Source organism: Calliopsis andreniformis, chromosome 5 (assembly GCF_051401765.1).
Source record: "Calliopsis andreniformis isolate RMS-2024a chromosome 5, iyCalAndr_principal, whole genome shotgun sequence".
NCBI lineage: Eukaryota > Metazoa > Arthropoda > Insecta > Hymenoptera > Andrenidae > Calliopsis > Calliopsis andreniformis.
The window spans coordinates 14,272,187-14,290,739 of record NC_135066.1 but is presented as its reverse complement, the minus strand read 5'-3'; the positions used below and the strand labels follow the sequence as shown (position 1 = coordinate 14,290,739).

The window sequence follows — 18,553 nt, the reverse complement described above, 5'->3', positions numbered from 1 at the left end:
TAGTTTTAAAAAAGTGTAGAATTAGATGCAAATTAAAATATCATAAAAATGCAACTGTATTTAGGCGTCAAGAGAAAAAGAACAATTCACACCCTACATGAAAAATATATCTCAAATTGAAATTCTTCGAACTTCAAGAATTCCCTGAGTATTGGTTAGTTATTTAATTAAATCATTTTGATTTATTGCTATCCTAAATTACATTTATGCATCAGTAGAAAAATATAAAGAAAATCTTTTAGTAAATAAATTATTCCATAGAACCCTCTTGAGTAACGTATAGCATAATTTTTGTAATTAATTCTTAGTTCTTTAATGCTTCATATTAACCATTATCTGTCACACAAGTCCATACATTTACATGTATCTTTCCTTTTAAAATTGCATTTCCTTATCACTTTACTTCCCCCAATAGACATTCTTTATCAAAGAACCATTCTCCTTGGCTTCTTAGGCTTCTCTACATTTTCTATATGCAGCAATATATAATTACATTTTACAAACAAAAAGAAGATATTAATAAGTAACTTTTAATAGAAAATAATAATCCTGAGGGTGTGAATAACACGTTTTGTTTGAGATCCCTCGCACAGTTTCGATGCTACAGTGTTTAACTAAAATGAATGAAAATGTTCTCACAGACGAGGTGGGCCTCCAATAAGCCTTAGTTCCACGCGTCTGAAACGCGGCCCAGTTCAAACCGGTGGATCCGGCGACGATTCGACGACGCAGGACGAAAGCATCGATGGTGAGGAAACAATCAACTGAACGAAAGAACTCACCACTCACTGAACCCTCACAACGCAGGAAACCCATAACAAAACCAGGTCCAAGAGGTGCGCGCAAGATCCGCTTCAATGAAAATAAAGTTCCAACCAGGGAACTTGTTTTCCCGAATACGGGAGTTGATTCCTATGCACCCAACGATGCCATTAGATGAGGGCGGCTTTCTTCTGTACATACGAGACCCGGCAGGGCCATACCGAGTAGTATTTTACCCCCCCTTCTTCCGGAACTCCGCAAAAAATTACGAATTTTCTCAGAAAAGTCTGTTCCCCGCTCAGTTCTTAACAAACTTATCGATCACTCGTGTAATTAATAATCTATGGTGAAAGATGTTTACAAGGAAATTTGTATCGAATTCCTTCCGAACGAGCGCAACGCGCAGGATGCTCGATGACTAAGATTTGTACGCTAACATGCCATTATGCAGTAACAGTGCTGGAATGCCATACTTTGTACAAGCTTTAGATTGAACATTTCTTCTTCTTTTTTTTTTTCTTCTAATGGTGTTTCCGTTTTCAAATCTATTTTCGTTATTTTTTGCGGAAAATGCTACTACTACATCGGGTAAGATTAAGACTAGAAATATATTATTGGGGCTGCATAATCGATAACAAAGTAACACCGCATTTAGGCAGCATTAATATCTATTATATTATAGTTATATTATTAATTATTAATTATTATTATCGCAGTTTTTATTTTTATCGCGGAAAGAAATTGTAATATGTTATTTGTAATTATTTTTAATAATCGAGCCAATGATGAACGATTCAGGCATCGTTCCGAGAGGTCAGAGACTATGAAATTTTCTGAGAAGCTAAAGTATAGTTTTTGTTGATCCAAGTGCTCGGGAAGAAGCAATTTTAAAATGCTGTTAACATGGTCGAAGCGATCAGTCGAAAGATTCGAAACATTTTGGGATAAAGAGTTCTACATTGCAAAGAATTTCGGAATCGCATTAGAAAAACTAGAATGCATTGAAACGATTAAAAAGTTATTTAATAGAGAAGATTAACTTCTTTACGTGTAAGTGTCTTGCATGCGAGAAGGGTTTTGATTTAAAAACCAACTTTTGAGAAGAAAGTATTATTATTTTTAAGAAGAGTTTTACTCTTTCTGTTTCGTTCAAGCTTATCAGTTTTGTTCTTAAGTATGCTTTAAGTAACAATTTCTTTTGTTTTCGATTAGCCCAGATGTGCCCAAATTTTGTTGTGATTTTCTTCAAAATAATGTTTTTCCTTACTTGATGCGCTGTCAAAAATCGTAATATAATATTACCTTATATTCTTCTGGAAGGATAGGTGGGCAGATATGGGCTAAATTGACTTGCCTGTCGGAACGAACCGGAAATCGACGGTCGAGATTTATCAATTGGTACTTAGGGCCGATCGTAGATCGAAAGCTTTTTCGTTTCGTGCCATTCGATTTCAAATGCATTGAAAAACCTATGGTAGTTCTTAAAACAGATATTCACTGCATGCATAAACGCATAGGTGTGGCGGAAACAAAGCTAATTTTCTTAAAACATATACACTGACGTTTTTTACATTTTTGTAAAGCGTCTTCCTAATTCCACCACTTGCATTTTTATTGAAAAAGAAAACTGATGTCCTAACAAGTTTTCGATGCATTTGAAATTGAATTTTCTAACATTATAAAATGAAATTAAGAATGAAAAGGACAGCAGTGTTTTTATAGATGCATTTTTTACAACATGTGCATTTCTCGTGCATTCAAAGATGACGCATTTTTAACCTCTTTTTGCCAAAGTTCAACCACAGAAAATAATGCACTTCAAAATGAGGGTACTAGTTTGTACGAAGAAGAAAGAATTATTTTTCTGGGATGAAATGATTATATAATGAATGAGAGTGTTATTTGCTTGATGGCACATACAACTAAATCAAAACGGAAATGATAAATGGCGAACACCATTTTTCTAGTTATTTCTAAAAAAAAAAGTTTTAATCATTGTTTAGGTAAATAACTATTCTAGGATGTTTGTAACTTGGAATACAAGACAAAAAGGGGTTAACAAGCGACTATACACATTTTGCGTATGTATGTACACATATTACAGAGTATTCTCTAAAGTGTGTTACATTCAGGAAACAATATTTACGTTGAACATATTCTTAACTATTGCGTGATCAGTCGTTTATAAATGAACAAAACAGTAGAAAATCTTATAGATATTTTGTTCGAATAAATGCACTAGAGTACATGACTGAACTTTGATGTTAGGAATTGCAGAAGTTTATAATGTATGGTCATGTAAAAACATTAAGAATTCTTATGCTTTTTGGACAGGAGTATTGTCTCCTGAGTGCAACACATTTTATCGTATACTCTATATACATCAGGGTTATAATATTTTTTGATACGGTTAAGCGATTGTATATGAACGAAACCGGCCTGTTTTTACGTTAAACAGCTTTCTAGTGATTTTTTAGGCGGGCTTTTCAAATTTGCAATTGAACTGCCACTTAATACGTCGTGGACCATTATTTCCTCCACGTAACGCGATTATAATTAAATCTAAAAATCTTTTGAATAAATTTAATAAACGTTATATACATTTTCGACAGATTTACTTAATAAGAAATAAATTATAATTTGATAAATAAAAAGAGATACTCTAATGAATTGTGTCTGTCGAGAAGGAAACGTAATCGAGAATGATACGTTCTAGGATGAAATTCAAACTTCAGTGGATTTTTATTCGAATCCCTTTTGGATTCAAGAAGATAGTGAAAAAATACAAGCCTTAGGATCTCTTGTATGGAAAACTAATACACCGCCGAAATATCGACGACCTTTTCATCGAAGGTATTTCTTTTCTTCTGGAAATTTGGATGATTGTAAAAAAATATACTTTATTAAATGTGTAGCACTATATTAATGTAAAAAATTAAAAATGGTAAATTTTATACTAATTTCAGTAAAATCTTGAACAATATTTATAACTAAGATTTCTTTCAGTTTGTTTTTAATTATTGGAAAGAAATCACATTAACAGTAGTTAAATTTGTACGCATATTTTAAATATTGTACATTTCTATTTCTGCGTTTTATTCTTAGTTAATGGGGGATATTTATAAAAGTTTTATTATTGAAAAAGGTCATTTAATAATTCGTTTCGATGTCAATTGTGACGCCCTTTCTAAAATGACATGAAGATTTAAAGTAGTATATATATAATTAAAAACAGTAAATGATATAAAAAAATCTTTTAAAGGTAGTCAAAAATTGTAAAAATTATAATGATTGATAATGATATATTTTTTATAATTCATCCAAAATTTCATTAAACGAGAAAGAAATCCAGATCATATTATGTTAGCCGCAAATTAATGTGAATTTGTGTAAATAAGCGCAAAGGGTATTGATCCTCAACTTTGGTGCGTTTGAAACGATCATCTCTTTTCTTAGAATTCCAACGGAGTTGGAACGAATAAGCATGATTAAAATTGAAGTGGACGAATGAACGAAAGAAAGAGAGCGATAGAAAGGTAAATAAGATTCGACCAGCAGAAATAAAAAACTTTTTGATACATTTTATATAAATATAAATCAAACATTAATGACAATGAAACATGTTAAGAGGGAAGCATAATAAATGCTGAAACTGAATGATAGGGAAATTGTTGCTCGGTCAGTGATTTTCAATCGATTATTTGTTCAGCAGTTGGTGAGTTACTAATGTAATACTATTTGTCACAATAATCTCAAGATTATACGAGCTAACAGATTTTTTTTCTATCGTATTCTTAAATGGAAGAAAACCAATATAAAAATTTTGTCAATATTGAAACATAATTATTTATTATTCTATTATTATAAATAAGTACAACAAAAGTATAAATGTTATAATGTGATTTAACGAAAAAGGTAAGGGAGATTTATAGCCGGCGTTTGAGGTTTTGATATATTCAATTTTTGTATATTTTCAAGTATTTGTATATTATTTGCCATGCTATCGATCTCGTTACCGACTTAACCATATACATATAATAACTATTTACCTCTGACTTTATTTAATAAAAGCATTAATACAATAAAAATTTGTTATATTCATATGAACAATTTATTCAATGAACGTCTTTTCCATAATACACAAAGTTAAAATTGTTTCGCCTTTGACATGACAAAGCAGAGATTGAACACCACTGTACCAATAACATTAGTACTTTACTTCGTCATATATTACATGTTTTCCGTAATTTCTTTCAGTTTTCGTGCCAACCCTGGACTAGCCAGATCTAAAGGAGTTTTCTGATCCTTATTTTTCGTCCATATATCAGCACCATTTTGTACCAGCAGTTCAGCTTCAGTAAGACGATCTTCTTCGCATGCTAAATGAAGTGCAGTATTTCCATCAGCATCTTTACTATCTACAAATTTTTTAAAAATTTCATTAGTGAAAGACAAACAAAATGATAAGATAAAATTTCAATTCAATAGTTCACCTACTTATACTTAAATTTTCTCCATGTTCCAAGAGAAGTTTTATAATAGCAAAATTTCCTTTCGATGCAGCTCTATGCAATGGTGTAGCCCCCCGTTTATCTGTTATATTTACATCTGCATTTTTGTTTAACAGTGCAGCGCAAATAGATTTCCAGTTCTTTGATGCAGCATATTGTAATGCTGAATGGCCTTCTTGCGTTTTAGCATTTACATCTGCACCTTCTGTTAGTAACGTATTGACAACTTTTTCACGCCCAGCTGATGCTGCTAAAATTAGTGGTGTCATGTCGATCTAAATATTAAGATTTTTTATTTTGTCTATACGTATATACGTCTGATTAAATAATATTACATGAATCAATTTCTTGATGATGTTAAATGTCAAGGCTTTTCTTTATTTCTTAAATACATACATTTTGCTTTTGTAGAAAGAATTTTTTTGATCATATATATAATATAAACATTTAGGTATCCAAAGATAAATCCATGAAACTCATAACAATAAAATATAATTTTAATATTTTTCATTCAACATAAAAATATTCGGGTATGTCCCGGGAAATTAAATCGTCTGTTTCATACACTAGGTATTTTTTCAATTATATAATGATAACAGTTATGTTGATCACACTGGCAATGACGTAACGAAAACATGCTTTGTCATTTATCATACATACTTGATGCGGTAAATTATTAGACTTCTTTATGTCAACAAATATGGATATACTTACATCGTCAGTAGGATCCACAGGTACATTGAGAGACAATAAAAACCTGACTAAATCGTCATGACCTCCAAGTGCTGCCCAATGTATCAACATTCGTCCATTCTGAAACGAAATTTTTCCAAATGCCGACATAACCTCAACAAATATTTTCAACAAATAGATACCTACGTCGTCTTTTAAGGTTTTTAATTCTTCATTTTCACTCAGCATGCGCTTGACATCGACGGTTTTACCGCGATAAGCCATATCATGAATCGATTGCCCCGACATTTTTGTAGATTAATATAGTTGTCAATCGTAGTAAATCAACTGACACTATTTTTTTCTTTAAACGCCCTCTGCCAAAATACCATTAGCCATTGAGAGATTATAATCAGAAACAAAGGAATTATTTGTTAGTCATTTGAATGTGTATCTACACACAAACAGTGCATAGAATAAATCTAAAGATTTTAAAGAAATTATGATATGTCAACGTCTGTAGAATAGAAAGGTTGCCTGGTAACTTTTGACTAATCAGGAACCAATATGAAAAACGCGGGCGTGACGACACTCAGCGTGCCCGTTCGAATTAATACAAATTATATGGTTCTAATGTTGCATAGAAAATGCAATTTTCATGATTGCGAGAAATAATATACTAATATAAACTTGTACTTAAAAGTGTTTTGTTACCTTTGTTTGTCATCCTTTGTTAATCTTCCAGTAGCACATAATGAAAAGTAATAGACTGAATCTCTGTATGTTAATAAATTGGCACAAGAAATGAAAAAACAGAAATCTTCAATACTCAATCATTTTTTAAATTGAATCTTCTGTATGGAATATAATTTTCTATGTAAAGATTCATTTGTAAAGATTATTGAACATTAATGAGATTATTGAATCTCAGGAAACAAATGTGTCAAAACTACAGTAGAACCTCGATTAAACTTCGACCTATCATTTTATACTATTGTATTAATAATTTATCGAAAATAAAAATAAATTAACTATCTATTTTGAGTTCGGATAATCAAAGTTCTACTGCACTTAATAACATCTACAGAATAAAATAGTTTAAATGATGTCATATTTTTGGCCAGATTCATCGAATTCATGGTGGTAGTGGATATATTAATGAAACAATATTCAAATACTACTAATACGATATTTATTAAATGTGAAAAAGAATACACTTTCATGATCTTTAGGAAATGTAAAAAATATTATATGCTCCTGATTTTCCTTTACTTTCTTTGAGTTGCTTTTACACGTAACAACACTGCAAACAGTATCACCTGGCATGTCAATAAAATTTATTTATCACGATATAAGTATCACAATAATATATAAAAACTAATATATAAAAACTAATATATAAAATAGATAATTAATAGCTTTTCTCTTGCACTCGATGAATGAATTCACTTCGCACGTCAGAGTATGATCACAGTCACGGCTGCTCTGGTGTGTGGTACGCTGAGTGACGTAACAATATGGCCGCCTCCCACTTCGATACTTTGGTTGCTATTGGTTACCAAGCAACCTTTCTATTCTACAGACCGTGATGATCTGTAGCGATGCATGTCATGTATCTTTGAGCGATTGTTGGTCTTCTTCAGGTTAGGTTGGTACCAGTGGAACGATAAATTCTGCTCAAAATTCTGCGAGCTTAATAACAAATATTGTAGTTCGTTTATTGGAAATTAATAAAATAAACTTTAAAACAAGACTGAACAACTGTTTGAATTTCTTATATTAGCTTTAATTAACAAGAGCTTAAACAAAATCGTAAAATAGGTATCCAATTGTTTCGTTCAGCCTTTGTTAAACAAATTTAGAAGTACAATATCGAACTATTTTTTATACGTGTGTAGATTTAAATGATTCAAATTGTCAGTTTATTACATAGCATTCAATTGAAAGAGGCAAAGTTAAACTTCGAATGTGCCGTGTGTTGTCTTTTCGTTCTCAATTAATCTGTAAATTTAGACCACCCTGTATATAAGTCATACTGGCTTTACATTGTAGTTGAACAGTTGAACCAAGTTGAATAAAACGCTGGAAATATAAACAAAATGTACAAAGTTTGAAATGTACTGTGTTGTGGCGTGTATAATATAATTTGTATGGTTGCTTGTGTATAGTTCTGAGTGTCCTAATCATTTTTCGACATGGCGAAACATCATCCGGATTTAATTTTCTGCAGAAAACAACCAGGAGTTGGTGAGAATTACTTTTGTATTAGGTTATGTATCATATCAGTTTAAGGTTAGGATTATTTATCAATTATTGATTTATTCTTTTATACAAAGATATATTTCGAAGTTTTTGCTTAATATTTATGTACATGGTATAAAATACTTTTTATGTTGATGTTTAACTCGAATAAGTAGGACTAAAAATTACGGCTGTGTATAGAATTTACGAATAGATATTAATATAGGTTAATTTGTGTAACTACAACTAAAATTTAAATTTCAGCAATCGGAAGATTATGTGAAAAGTGCGATGGTAAATGTGTAATTTGTGATTCTTATGTAAGACCGTGCACTCTTGTTAGAATTTGTGACGAATGCAATTACGGATCATATCAAGGTAGATGTGTTATTTGTGGTGGTCCTGGTGTTTCGGATGCTTATTATTGTAAAGAATGTACAATTCAAGAGAAAGATGTAAGTCTTTTTTCTGTTAAAAACAAAAATATTCTATACTGTATCATCTATACTGTAATAATAATGCAAAACATATCTTAATACTTTGCAGAGAGATGGTTGTCCAAAAATAGTAAATCTAGGAAGTTCAAAAACAGATCTATTTTATGAAAGAAAGAAATATGGGTTCAAGAGAAGATAAGATTCAGAAGCAACAATTTTAAATTTGTATAATAAAACTTACCTCAAATTTCAAATAAATAATTCTTCTGATAATGATAAACAACTATTTTCATTAAATTATGATTACATTCCAATGTTATCTTACTTATAATATATTTTTAATATATCTTAACATGTATAAACAAAATTCATACACAGTTAATCTCAATTTTAATATTTATTTATTTTAATTCAATATTTATGTTGATGTTTCAAATAATTATTATAGAATATACATGTAATACACTTAGATTTGTAACAAAATTGCCACTCCAGCTAAAATCCATTTACTAGCCTTATCTTTTGTTTTTAAATTAAAAGTCCATACATAAGTGGGCCCTCGTGTACGTGTCTTATACACCGGGCACTCATACATGTTTTTGAGTTCCTGTTTATCCTGTGTAATCGCTCGAATATACACTACTGGCATTAGAGGATATAATTCTTTAAACCTAGAATCCATAATATATCCTGCTTGCATATCCCATCGAGCACCTTCCATGTATAATCCATTTATATATGCACCTTCCCTTGGTGCTGATCTGTAAATTTATTATAAAAACTTTATTAGTTCTAATTAAATGTATTTGGCACAATAGAAATAATCAAGTGTTTAAGTAAAACATATTTATCATGGAAATCCTTCTACCAATAGTTACATTTTTTATTAAAATATGATAATCATATTTTTTGTTAGTAAATGCAATTTTTTTCGTCTAACGTAATTCAGAGTACAAATGTCTTTCCATATAATTAAAAAAAATGCTACCCTAGTGATGTTTCTTAATACTCGATTTTTATTTAATGCTGTTATTAATTTTATTCATTTATTTATTATTTTATTTATTAACTTTATTAATTTATTTAATTTAATTTATATAAATTAAAAAGTTATTATTAATTTTATTTATTACTTTATTTGATTATCACAGTGTTAATGTAGCAATATAGACATGAACTTTTTTAAAAGTTGGTTAAAAATGTATACATATTTAATATTCTATTTTTTAACCCTTCTAAATTCCTAAAACATCATGAATATTAATACTGTCAAATGGAATAAAGTGTCGAAATTTTGTTTCAACGCGCGCAACAGTTTTTAAGATTAAAGGTGGCGCTGAATATTCCTTAGATAATGTTGACTTCCTCTCTTGGCCACCTCACCCTTTCATTCAGGCACGATGCCGACGCCCCTAATACACACACTCATATTTGGTCTAGAATCCATATAATCATTCCGATTATACTTCACATACAATCTTTTTAATATTTAGTCGCCCGCACGTGACCGAAATAATTTCAAAAATGGTAGAAAACAGTTCTAAAAGCTACAAGAGTATTAAAAGGATAAGAGAGAAGTTAAAAATGAAAATTTTGTATAATTACGTGATCTCATCTTTGTATTTTCTCAAAACTTCACAATGTAAGCACATCTTATCCAGAGGCCATTCATTCTTCCGTGCAGTTTGTTGCATAATTGCAGTTAGAAACGATTGGGGATTGAAAAACCCACCTAACCACACCGACGGAGGTAGCTAAAAATGAAAGAGAATTAAAAGTAAGATAAGTAAGCTCATCATTTTCATTTTTCACGCATTTCTGCGTTCTCGTGTTATTTCAACTTCGTCTGAATTCTCGGGCGGAACAGCAGATACCCGTATCAGATGCTCTTATGTATACATGCATGTAGATACACATATATACGTCTCCCGGGAGAGTCGATCGCGCTATGCGCTATAGCCTTGTCGCTATCCCCACCAATTCTTGGAATTACGCAAGCCGGCGAATTCTGCTCGCCTTGTGAACGTCAAGAGTGAGGGAATGAAATTCAGCAAAAAGCAACGACGCTCTCCACTCGACGAACCGTTATTCATGAGACAGACGAAGCGCTGCGCCTCGTCTCGCTCCGCCTTTCGTGTGTCTACGTTCTGCTTCTCGCGTGTTCAGCCTGCGCCGAGTCTATGCGACTATGCCGAGAGAGCTTCCCATTTTCGTTAGAGACTCCCGCTACAGCTTACGTGTCGTGACTCGCTCCGCAGCCGGCGATCAGTAACCGAGAGAGCGACGAGTACGCGCGCTACGCTGTGTTATCTGTTGTCGCAGCTACAGCATTCTCTTACAATTTTCAGCGAGAGGCTTAAAAAGATCTCGGGGCGTAAAACGAAGCGAAAAGGGACCTCGATCGAGCGAGTTATCAATTGCTATCCAACTTCCAAGGAACACCGAGTGGTAACCGATAAGAACATTTACTGGTATGGAGAGCAACGTGGAGATCACCGAGATGAATGAGAGTATTGATAATACGAAGAGGAGAACTATGCTGTCGATAGAACAGAAGGCTGAAATTTGTTATAAATTGGAGAGTGGCGTGTCTGTTGGCACTATAGCCGACGAGTACCATATCCACCCTACCACTGTTCGCGGCATTCGCCGAAATGGGATGAAGGTGCGCGAGCTCGCGAACCAGGGGCTTCGGATGCTGAAGAAGAAGAGGCTGCGGAAGCCAGAGTTCGAGGATCTGGAAGATCGTCTCCACATGTGGATCTTAGAGCGGAGGAAGTTAGGAGAGCCTCTCAGCGATTCGTTGTTGCACAAGAAGGCATTGGAGATTAACGAGCAGTTCGGAGGACCGTCGAGTTTTAAGGCGAGCGTGGGCTGGTTGGTAAAATTTAAGCATCGCCGTGATATCAGTCTATGCGAGAAGAAAGAACGCGCGAAGGCGGAAGCGAGGAAACAGTTTGCAACCGAGTTCGAATTTTTCGATTGCAACAAAGTTGCTGGCAACTTCACTGACGAGGCTGGCCCAGGAGTCGGGAAGATTAAGCAGGAACCAGTCGATGACGAGTACGAGAGGCAGAACCCTACTGATGAACAGTATGAGCAAGAACCGAGTGGAGAACAGTATGAACAGGAAGGACTTAGAAAAGGTCCACGCGAACAGGAGCCAAGAAAGGTTTCGTGTGAACAGAAAGAGTCGAAAAAGAGACCATGTGATGAGGAGGAAGCAAGAAGAGAGCCAAATGAACAGGAACAGCCAAGACAATCTGAAGAGAAGAGACCAAGGAAAGAACAATACGAAGTGGAAGATCAAAGGCAAGAAACTGACGACAAAAATTCTAGTCAGAAGGATATAAGACACGCGTTAGAGATTTTAACGAAACACGCGGAGGGGGCACCGCGATTTATTAAATCAACGTTAGAGAATTTGAAAGACTTCTTCCTTGGTGGAGAAACTTGAAGATTTGAAGATGCATGCGAGAGAATAGCCTCATCGTCAACTTTAAGAATGATGGTATGCATGATGGTCTTTCTTTCAAGAGCGGGAATTAAATACTAACCTTTTTACAGCATGACGTTCTAAGCAAAGGAGTCGAGATAATGGATGACCCACATATGTATAACATGCAACAGCATATACAACAAACAACACACGGTAAACTGAATAAGGGAATATGTTGAAGACGGCACTTTAAAGATCGGTATGAAATCGAACGAATATCGTTCAGTTTTCTATTGCGTTCGAGTGTGAATAATGGGTGGTATAATCTAGTTTTCCATTGTTATCTAGAATTTATTCCGTGTGACGAGAAAGAATAGACATTTGTTTGGAACATCGATCCTCGCCAGACGAAGTAAGGACACATGTTATCTTCGTTCGGCTGTCGCGAGAGAACAGGTAGGTGTGAGGGTTATCTGTGTGCGGTTGCATGTTTTTCGAACGGTATTAAAAGAGCGTTGACCGTCAGTCTCGCTCGCACACATGGACGCCCTATCAGTCGCCAAGGGGCAAAGCTATATTGTGCACAATGCCGCTTCTCGCTGACTTTCATTCTCTCTCATTTGCTCCCATTTTTTCTCGCTCCGTCGTCAGCGAGATAAAAGCACGCTGCCGACGGATAAATCGGTTATAACAACGTGTCCTTATTTTACTCTAGTGATGTTAGTGGGTGGTATCGAATTACGAAACACTGAAACATTATGCTTATTCGTGTTCTAAGGACTATTAAGTAAAAAATATTTACATTGAAGTCTGCTGTCCAATTAGCCAATTCGTTTATTCTGTTCAGCATATCTGCAAACCAACTGTTTAAGCCTAGATTCGAAGGATAAGCCCTTTTGGCCCAAGAGGGAGGGACAGCATCTATCATTATGTAATTCAGTAAATCTTCCATCTCTGCGTTGATTGTCAATTCACCCTGTTATGGAGTAATAGTAGTATTCTAAAGTATTTTATTTATGTTATATTAGTCAATGTAGTTATAAAAATTGTAGCTCATTCTGAGAATCGAGGTCATATTTCTTAAATTGCTATGAGAGATTCTGTGATTGAATCAGTTATTTTAGTAGTTTCTAAAAGTGTTGAAGTTTCACTATACTTTTAAGCCCAAATCCAGTTCGTGAAGTGATCTTTTGAGTTCCTCACATAAGAAGTTCATTCGTTCACATTCTTGCAGTGCAACTGTTACATAAGGTGTGCGATCTTCAACCTATTTTTTAATATAAATTTGAATGATTATTCCATGTTTAATTGTAAATCTATTAATGTTATTCAAGTACACTGAATTGGGTTATCAAAAAAGGATAAATTGAATATCAACATTTTATGAATATGGGAGTGGGAGAATAGGAATGTGATAGTATTTTAAACTGTTTAAAATGTGTCATTTTCTGAGCACCTTTTTTTTAATTTATAAAGTTAATAATTTGTTTTTTCTTCTGTACTTTCAATTATTATGTAGTAAAGTTTACTGAGACAAAATTTGTACTTGTAAAGGCTGTTTCAATTTAAAAGTTACTTACAAAGAATGGAATAACTTGATATCTTTTTATATCACTAATCTCTCAATATATGAAACTTTTTTTACTTGCAAAAATGTTTAAGTGATTGCTTTTATAAGTCGAATAAATGAATAAATTAGTATTGAAGAAGCATGTAGTATCTATTACAAGAATATTGAACATTTAACATGTAGCTAATCTTCAAAATATTTTCTAATCTTAGCAGCTGAAACATTCTGGAATTTCTATTTTAGGACCCACTCTTTTCTTCCTTTTTTTATTTCTATTATTTCTATATGTTCTATGTCTATATACAAGTATCCCTATTAATTGAGTTAATGGAAAAAGGAACTTATAAACCTTGCCATGAAGTTCCGCCATATTAAATTCTTCTGGTAACTTATCCATCAAGTCTTCTATGATTCCTTTCATCTTATCTTCTGCCGATATTTCGGCGCCTGATGTATCAACCGCAGCCTTTGATAGCATACCCAACAACGTTCTAAACAAATTTTCCGCGGTTGCTGTCAAAAATCCTAAAAAGACAACGTTTGTGTATTTTTTGCGTGTCTCCAATACGAATGACAACCTTTCTAACTATTTTTAAAAAACACATCTTAGTTTCCATAGTCCCTAGTTCTTGCCAAATTATAACAATAAATATTAATTACCAATTTCGGCGTTAGGATGCAGTCCATAAAGAACTGGACTCTCAGCAGGCAAATAATCATCAACATACTGATGGTACGCAGCGTAATCACTGTTAGGTGGTACTAGAAACTCGGGTGCCAGGTATAATTCACCTGAGAGTATGGGAAAAAAATGTTCCATAAAAAAATTGATTATTATTATTTTGTGATCTTTCACCTTCCACTAATTCCGGTTTCAAATACTCCATCAAATATGTTCTACACAGTCTTCTGTCCCAGTCGTCTGTTATGTGACCACCATACATTATTTCTCCGAACAAATAACGAAGATCTTCGTAGGGTACTTTGATACTATTTTCCAAATAATTGTACAACACAGACACGCTGATCGTTAGGTCGCCAAAGTTGAATGGATAAGACTGGCAGCAAAAAAATAATTATTACAAATATTTATTGCCCTCGTACTACTTTCCATACTACGTAATGCTTCTCATGAATGAGAACACTGACAGGGGAATTCGTTTTTTAAACAGAACTGGTTTCAAAAATTTAGAGTATTGTCTACTGGTGACTTCTAGAGTCAGCGAATTAAAATTTTGAATTTATAATAAAATTACTTATGGTAAATGAGGTATACGATGTGTCTTGTATGATTGAATAAATAAGGGTATTTACCCTGTTCCAGCCCTGGGCACCAAATTTTCTACGCTCAGCGACCACTGCATGGTAATAACAGAGGGCGAATAATATGGCCTTGAATTCAGTTTCCTTGCTGCAGGAATCTAAAGTTTCTTGGGTAAAGTTATCCAAAGCTTTATGAATGTTCGCTTGGATCCCCGATGGCGGTTCGTTTGTGATCTTTATGGCCGATTCCAATATGCCCTGCATACAATTTTATTTATTCAAGGTTATGGTATTTAATATAATAGATTTCATGTGAAGATATGAAAATCTGCGATGAGAGGTGCACCTGAGTAATAATATTATTCAAAAGTGAATGATTAATTTATGTTTTAAAACATACGTATTAGGAGTCGAAAATTTTAAATCGTTTTATCAATCATTGGACGTTAAGAATTTTAACGAATAAATAATTGTATTGATTTCTGATCAATCATATTGAAATAAAGAAATAAAGAACATTGGAATTAAAATTTATGAATGTTAAGTGTATACTAAGAAATAGTGCTCTAGTGAAATAGTATAATTACTGAACTGATGACTGAGTAAAATGATTATATAAAATATATTTCAAGAACAACCGTTTTAAAAAGACGGTATTTTTGGATGAAAATTTGTATCAGTCACCTGAGGAATTACAGATTCCTGAGGATCTGGACTGGGTTCAGCGCTGATGAAAAGTCGGTAATCGTCATGAGGGGCTTCCGATAACTGTTCCATTTTCTTTTCTAAAGTAGGCAACCATTTCCTTACTAAATGAACGTTTTGCAAAATCACCCAGTGTCCTTCATTCGCTGAAATTTCCATCGCTTGTTCGGCTACGACTTCTTGGCCTTGTCCCAGTGATACATTATGAAAATTTCTTCCTACCGCAGTGAAGCCTAATTGGTGCCCCAGTTTTTCCACATCCTACATTTTTATTTTATTCTGTTATTAGTTGAGGAAAAGCCAATGATTTCTAAATAATCAAGGAGACTTAAATTTCTTTATACAGATTTCTTTATTACCTTCAAAGGATCAACACCTGGCGATAGGATAAAAAATACAGGTGTAATCGAACTGGTCTCCTCGAAAGACTTGTGAAAAGGTGGAGATCTGGATTCCACAAATTTTGAACCTAGTTTCTCTTCTACGAAACATCTATAGAGTTTTTAAACAATAAATTATTATATTAAGAAAATTGAATATGGATGACATAGACATCCACTTTAAGACATAAATAAGGCTTCTATGTAACTCTCGAGGTTTTATTCTCCTGTATTAAGATAATTAATTTAAATTGCGCAAACCTGAGTGCATAAGTCATTCTATCCAGCCTCAGACATCTCATGATGCAGAGTCGCTGTAAAGCGGTTTTATTCTTCCAATCCTGTGGGAACGTTTCTCGTTCTGGTGTTTCCGATTCCACGAATTTTTTCCACCTCTTCGAGGCACCCTCTATATCCTTATCCAAATTGCGAAAATCGTCCATTTCACTCAGATATCTAATTCCACCCCAGCCAACATCTGTCAGAAAGTCCACAGGGCTAGTCGCGTCAGGCACATACGGAAATCTCAACAGAAAATCGAGCTCTGACTGCGTTATCTCTTTCGATTCCATAAAAATCTGAAACAAGTTAAAATGTCACGCGCAATTTTCACTGAAGGTAGTAACACGAACTCGAGTGAAGAGACTAGCAGCTTACTTGAATAGTCATTTGACAAAGGAAAGTTAGTTTGTCGTTCTCAAATAATCCCCTGCTGGTGTAAGTGAAAACCAAATACGTGATACTGTCGATTAAAAGAGCAACACGTTTAGCTAGCGCTTCTTCAGCCTCGGCGAATTTGATTGCATTTTGGAAAACAACGCTAAACGCCTTCAGGGAGAATTGGTAGAGCATATTTATCTTATTCAGATCGTTCAGAACGAAGTAGAGAAGGCTGGCTCTAGCAGCGACTGGTCGATAAAGTTCTCTAGCCTCGTCTATCTTTATAGCCGTCGCCTTGGCTTCCACTACTTTTATTTGAATTTCAGCGGCGGTTTTCTTCGTGGTCTCGAGATTTATCACCAGATCGACGTCGCTTAAAATGTTTGGTCCAGCTGTGGATAATCTTTGGAGGAAAAAGAAAGGGGCTTTCGTGAAAAGGTAGATCTGGGGTCAGAGATTAGGGAAAAGGTAGATTTTGTAACATATGAGTAGACTGCAGACGTTTATGCGAATTTCTATTTTTATAAATAGAATTAGAGAAGTGGAACCTAATTAGCAATTTGTATCATCCCCTTAGAAATTGTATTTAAAAATAATTATATTTAACCCTCGATATTTTGTAGAACGTTATATAGATTAGGTCTCATACCTGTGCAATAAATCATCTTCTAATGCTTTCAACGTGATTTTGAAAGTATTTTGCTGAGTCGTCAGCTCAGCTTTTTTGGACTCCAGATCAGGCCTTTCAGCTTTGACGACATCTCCTAGTAATTGTTCTTCCAGACCATCCTTGGTCACCGTGAAATTTATGAGAGTCGTCTGGGCTTGAATCTCAGGCTTGTAATGAGGATTACCCAGCTTTGTTTGCAGGATCAAGCGGAATCGATTATCGTAATCCACTTCTTTGTCCCAAATTTTGATAGCCCTTTAACAATAATGGTTTTTTTCGTAGATTTTATTTGCAACTTGAAAATCCTAATTTTTCTGAAACATACTCTGTGTATATATACAATGATAAAGCGAACCTACTTTCCTTTCTTTATCAGATCCCTTTTGATGACAGGATCCAAAACAGGATCGATTGATTCCATGATATTTTCGATTAAAACTATTCCTCCATTCGCAATAGAGACTTCGACTAGAGTCAAATAATTATGCTGGGTCAGTCTAAGTACTTGCAGCTCTTCCCCGTATCTATTCTTTATCCACTTCAGTCCTTGTAACTGTGGATCTATCATCAGAGGCCATCTCGTTGAGTTCATTAAGATCGTTGCATTTTCAGAAGACATTCTGTCGGTTGGCAGACCTTCGAAAAATATTTGCTATGTCACAGCAAAATCGATCAGAAGATAAATATCAAATTAAAATTTTATGTGAAACTGTTTTTAATTTCTCGTTTCATTAATTCCACTATATTTATGTTAAAAAATCTTATTAGAAATTCTTGTTAATTTATGTCTTAATCATACAAATTTATATTACACCTGTTTCTATCATTCTGTCTAAAATTATTCACATTATTCGTGTAAATAAAATTGTTACAGAGTGATTTAAAATATCAGTCGATTAGGGGACTATAAGAAAGGAGGAAAGTTTTTCATTCAAGAGACTGATCCTGTTCCAAACTTTTTCACTTGTGTTTTCAAGCTGTAGGTGTCAGTCCCTTGATAATGGCAATCTGTCGTGCTCAGGCGCCTGGTAGTGAGCAAACTGTCTTACACAGACGCCTGATTACCAGTCACCTGTCGTACACAAGTGTATAGAAATAGAAAGACAACCGCCTCTCTGATATCACGTGTGTTCAGTTACAGGCGCGGGAAAGTTTAGAGTGAGTTTAATTGTCAAAATCAGATGAAACTCAAGAATAACAAAATTGCGGTTAATCTTTCTATCACTTCTTGTTTTGTTGATCT

The 18,553-nt window shown here is 33.9% G+C and overlaps 5 protein-coding genes across 10 annotated transcripts in view; 3 read left to right on the top strand and 2 right to left on the bottom strand.

The window, feature by feature from the left end:
* Zip (myosin heavy chain 10) overlaps nucleotides 1-4,872 on the top strand; it is a 33,534-nt gene extending 28,662 nt beyond the window's left edge. For 2 of the 3 annotated variants that reach the window (XM_076378427.1, XM_076378426.1), the window contains exon 12: nucleotides 642-4,872. In XM_076378427.1, the coding sequence (XP_076234542.1) occupies nucleotides 642-768 (127 nt within the window). In that variant the 3' untranslated portion in view covers nucleotides 769-4,872. The remainder of the gene's footprint in view (nucleotides 1-641) is intronic. The other variant, XM_076378425.1, reaches the window with a different exon arrangement.
* On the bottom strand, nucleotides 4,844-6,421 carry LOC143179282 (uncharacterized). Its single transcript, XM_076378435.1, has 4 exons — nucleotides 6,153-6,421; nucleotides 5,988-6,086; nucleotides 5,260-5,548; nucleotides 4,844-5,180 (listed from the first exon to the last, which is right to left on the bottom strand). The coding sequence occupies exons 1-4, from the start codon at nucleotides 6,252-6,254 to the stop codon at nucleotides 4,993-4,995; spliced, it is 678 nt and encodes a 225-aa protein (XP_076234550.1). The 5' UTR covers nucleotides 6,255-6,421; the 3' UTR covers nucleotides 4,844-4,992.
* Nucleotides 5,887-8,903, top strand: Phf5a (PHD finger protein 5a). Of its 3 annotated transcripts, none has more exons than XM_076378437.1 (4): nucleotides 5,887-6,165; nucleotides 8,114-8,192; nucleotides 8,451-8,641; nucleotides 8,733-8,903. In XM_076378437.1, exons 2-4 carry the CDS (start codon nucleotides 8,141-8,143, stop codon nucleotides 8,820-8,822), a joined length of 333 nt encoding a protein of 110 aa, XP_076234552.1. In that variant the 5' UTR covers nucleotides 5,887-6,165; nucleotides 8,114-8,140; the 3' UTR covers nucleotides 8,823-8,903. The 3 variants fall into 3 exon arrangements, with proteins under 3 accessions (XP_076234552.1, XP_076234553.1, XP_076234551.1); XM_076378438.1 differs by having other exon boundaries at nucleotides 5,902-6,007; XM_076378436.1 differs by lacking the exon at nucleotides 5,887-6,165 and having other exon boundaries at nucleotides 7,998-8,192.
* A 148-nt stretch (nucleotides 8,904-9,051) lies between these two features.
* The window catches only part of LOC143179631 (dynein beta chain, ciliary), a 38,135-nt gene continuing 28,633 nt past the window's right edge, over nucleotides 9,052-18,553 (bottom strand). Inside the window, exons 54-67 of the mRNA XM_076378946.1 lie at nucleotides 17,670-17,946; nucleotides 17,290-17,565; nucleotides 16,638-17,043; nucleotides 16,242-16,558; nucleotides 15,960-16,092; nucleotides 15,580-15,861; nucleotides 14,947-15,153; nucleotides 14,489-14,690; nucleotides 14,293-14,424; nucleotides 13,982-14,157; nucleotides 13,219-13,329; nucleotides 12,865-13,038; nucleotides 10,229-10,377; nucleotides 9,052-9,384 (exon numbers count right to left, since the gene is read on the bottom strand). Of these exons, the coding sequence (XP_076235061.1) occupies nucleotides 9,090-9,384; nucleotides 10,229-10,377; nucleotides 12,865-13,038; nucleotides 13,219-13,329; nucleotides 13,982-14,157; nucleotides 14,293-14,424; nucleotides 14,489-14,690; nucleotides 14,947-15,153; nucleotides 15,580-15,861; nucleotides 15,960-16,092; nucleotides 16,242-16,558; nucleotides 16,638-17,043; nucleotides 17,290-17,565; nucleotides 17,670-17,946 (3,137 nt within the window). The 3' untranslated portion in view covers nucleotides 9,052-9,089. The remainder of the gene's footprint in view (nucleotides 9,385-10,228; nucleotides 10,378-12,864; nucleotides 13,039-13,218; nucleotides 13,330-13,981; nucleotides 14,158-14,292; nucleotides 14,425-14,488; nucleotides 14,691-14,946; nucleotides 15,154-15,579; nucleotides 15,862-15,959; nucleotides 16,093-16,241; nucleotides 16,559-16,637; nucleotides 17,044-17,289; nucleotides 17,566-17,669; nucleotides 17,947-18,553) is intronic.
* LOC143179281 (uncharacterized) overlaps nucleotides 10,691-18,553 on the top strand; it is a 53,462-nt gene continuing 45,599 nt past the window's right edge. The window contains exons 1-4 of one of the 2 annotated variants that reach the window (XM_076378434.1): nucleotides 10,691-12,134; nucleotides 12,191-12,321; nucleotides 12,411-12,518; nucleotides 14,957-15,268. In XM_076378434.1, coding sequence (XP_076234549.1) covers nucleotides 11,097-12,080 — 984 coding nt within the window. In that variant the 5' untranslated portion in view covers nucleotides 10,691-11,096 and the 3' untranslated portion in view covers nucleotides 12,081-12,134; nucleotides 12,191-12,321; nucleotides 12,411-12,518; nucleotides 14,957-15,268. Of the gene's footprint in view, nucleotides 12,135-12,190; nucleotides 12,322-12,410; nucleotides 12,519-14,956; nucleotides 15,269-18,553 lie in introns of those variants that run through there. The other variant, XM_076378433.1, reaches the window with a different exon arrangement.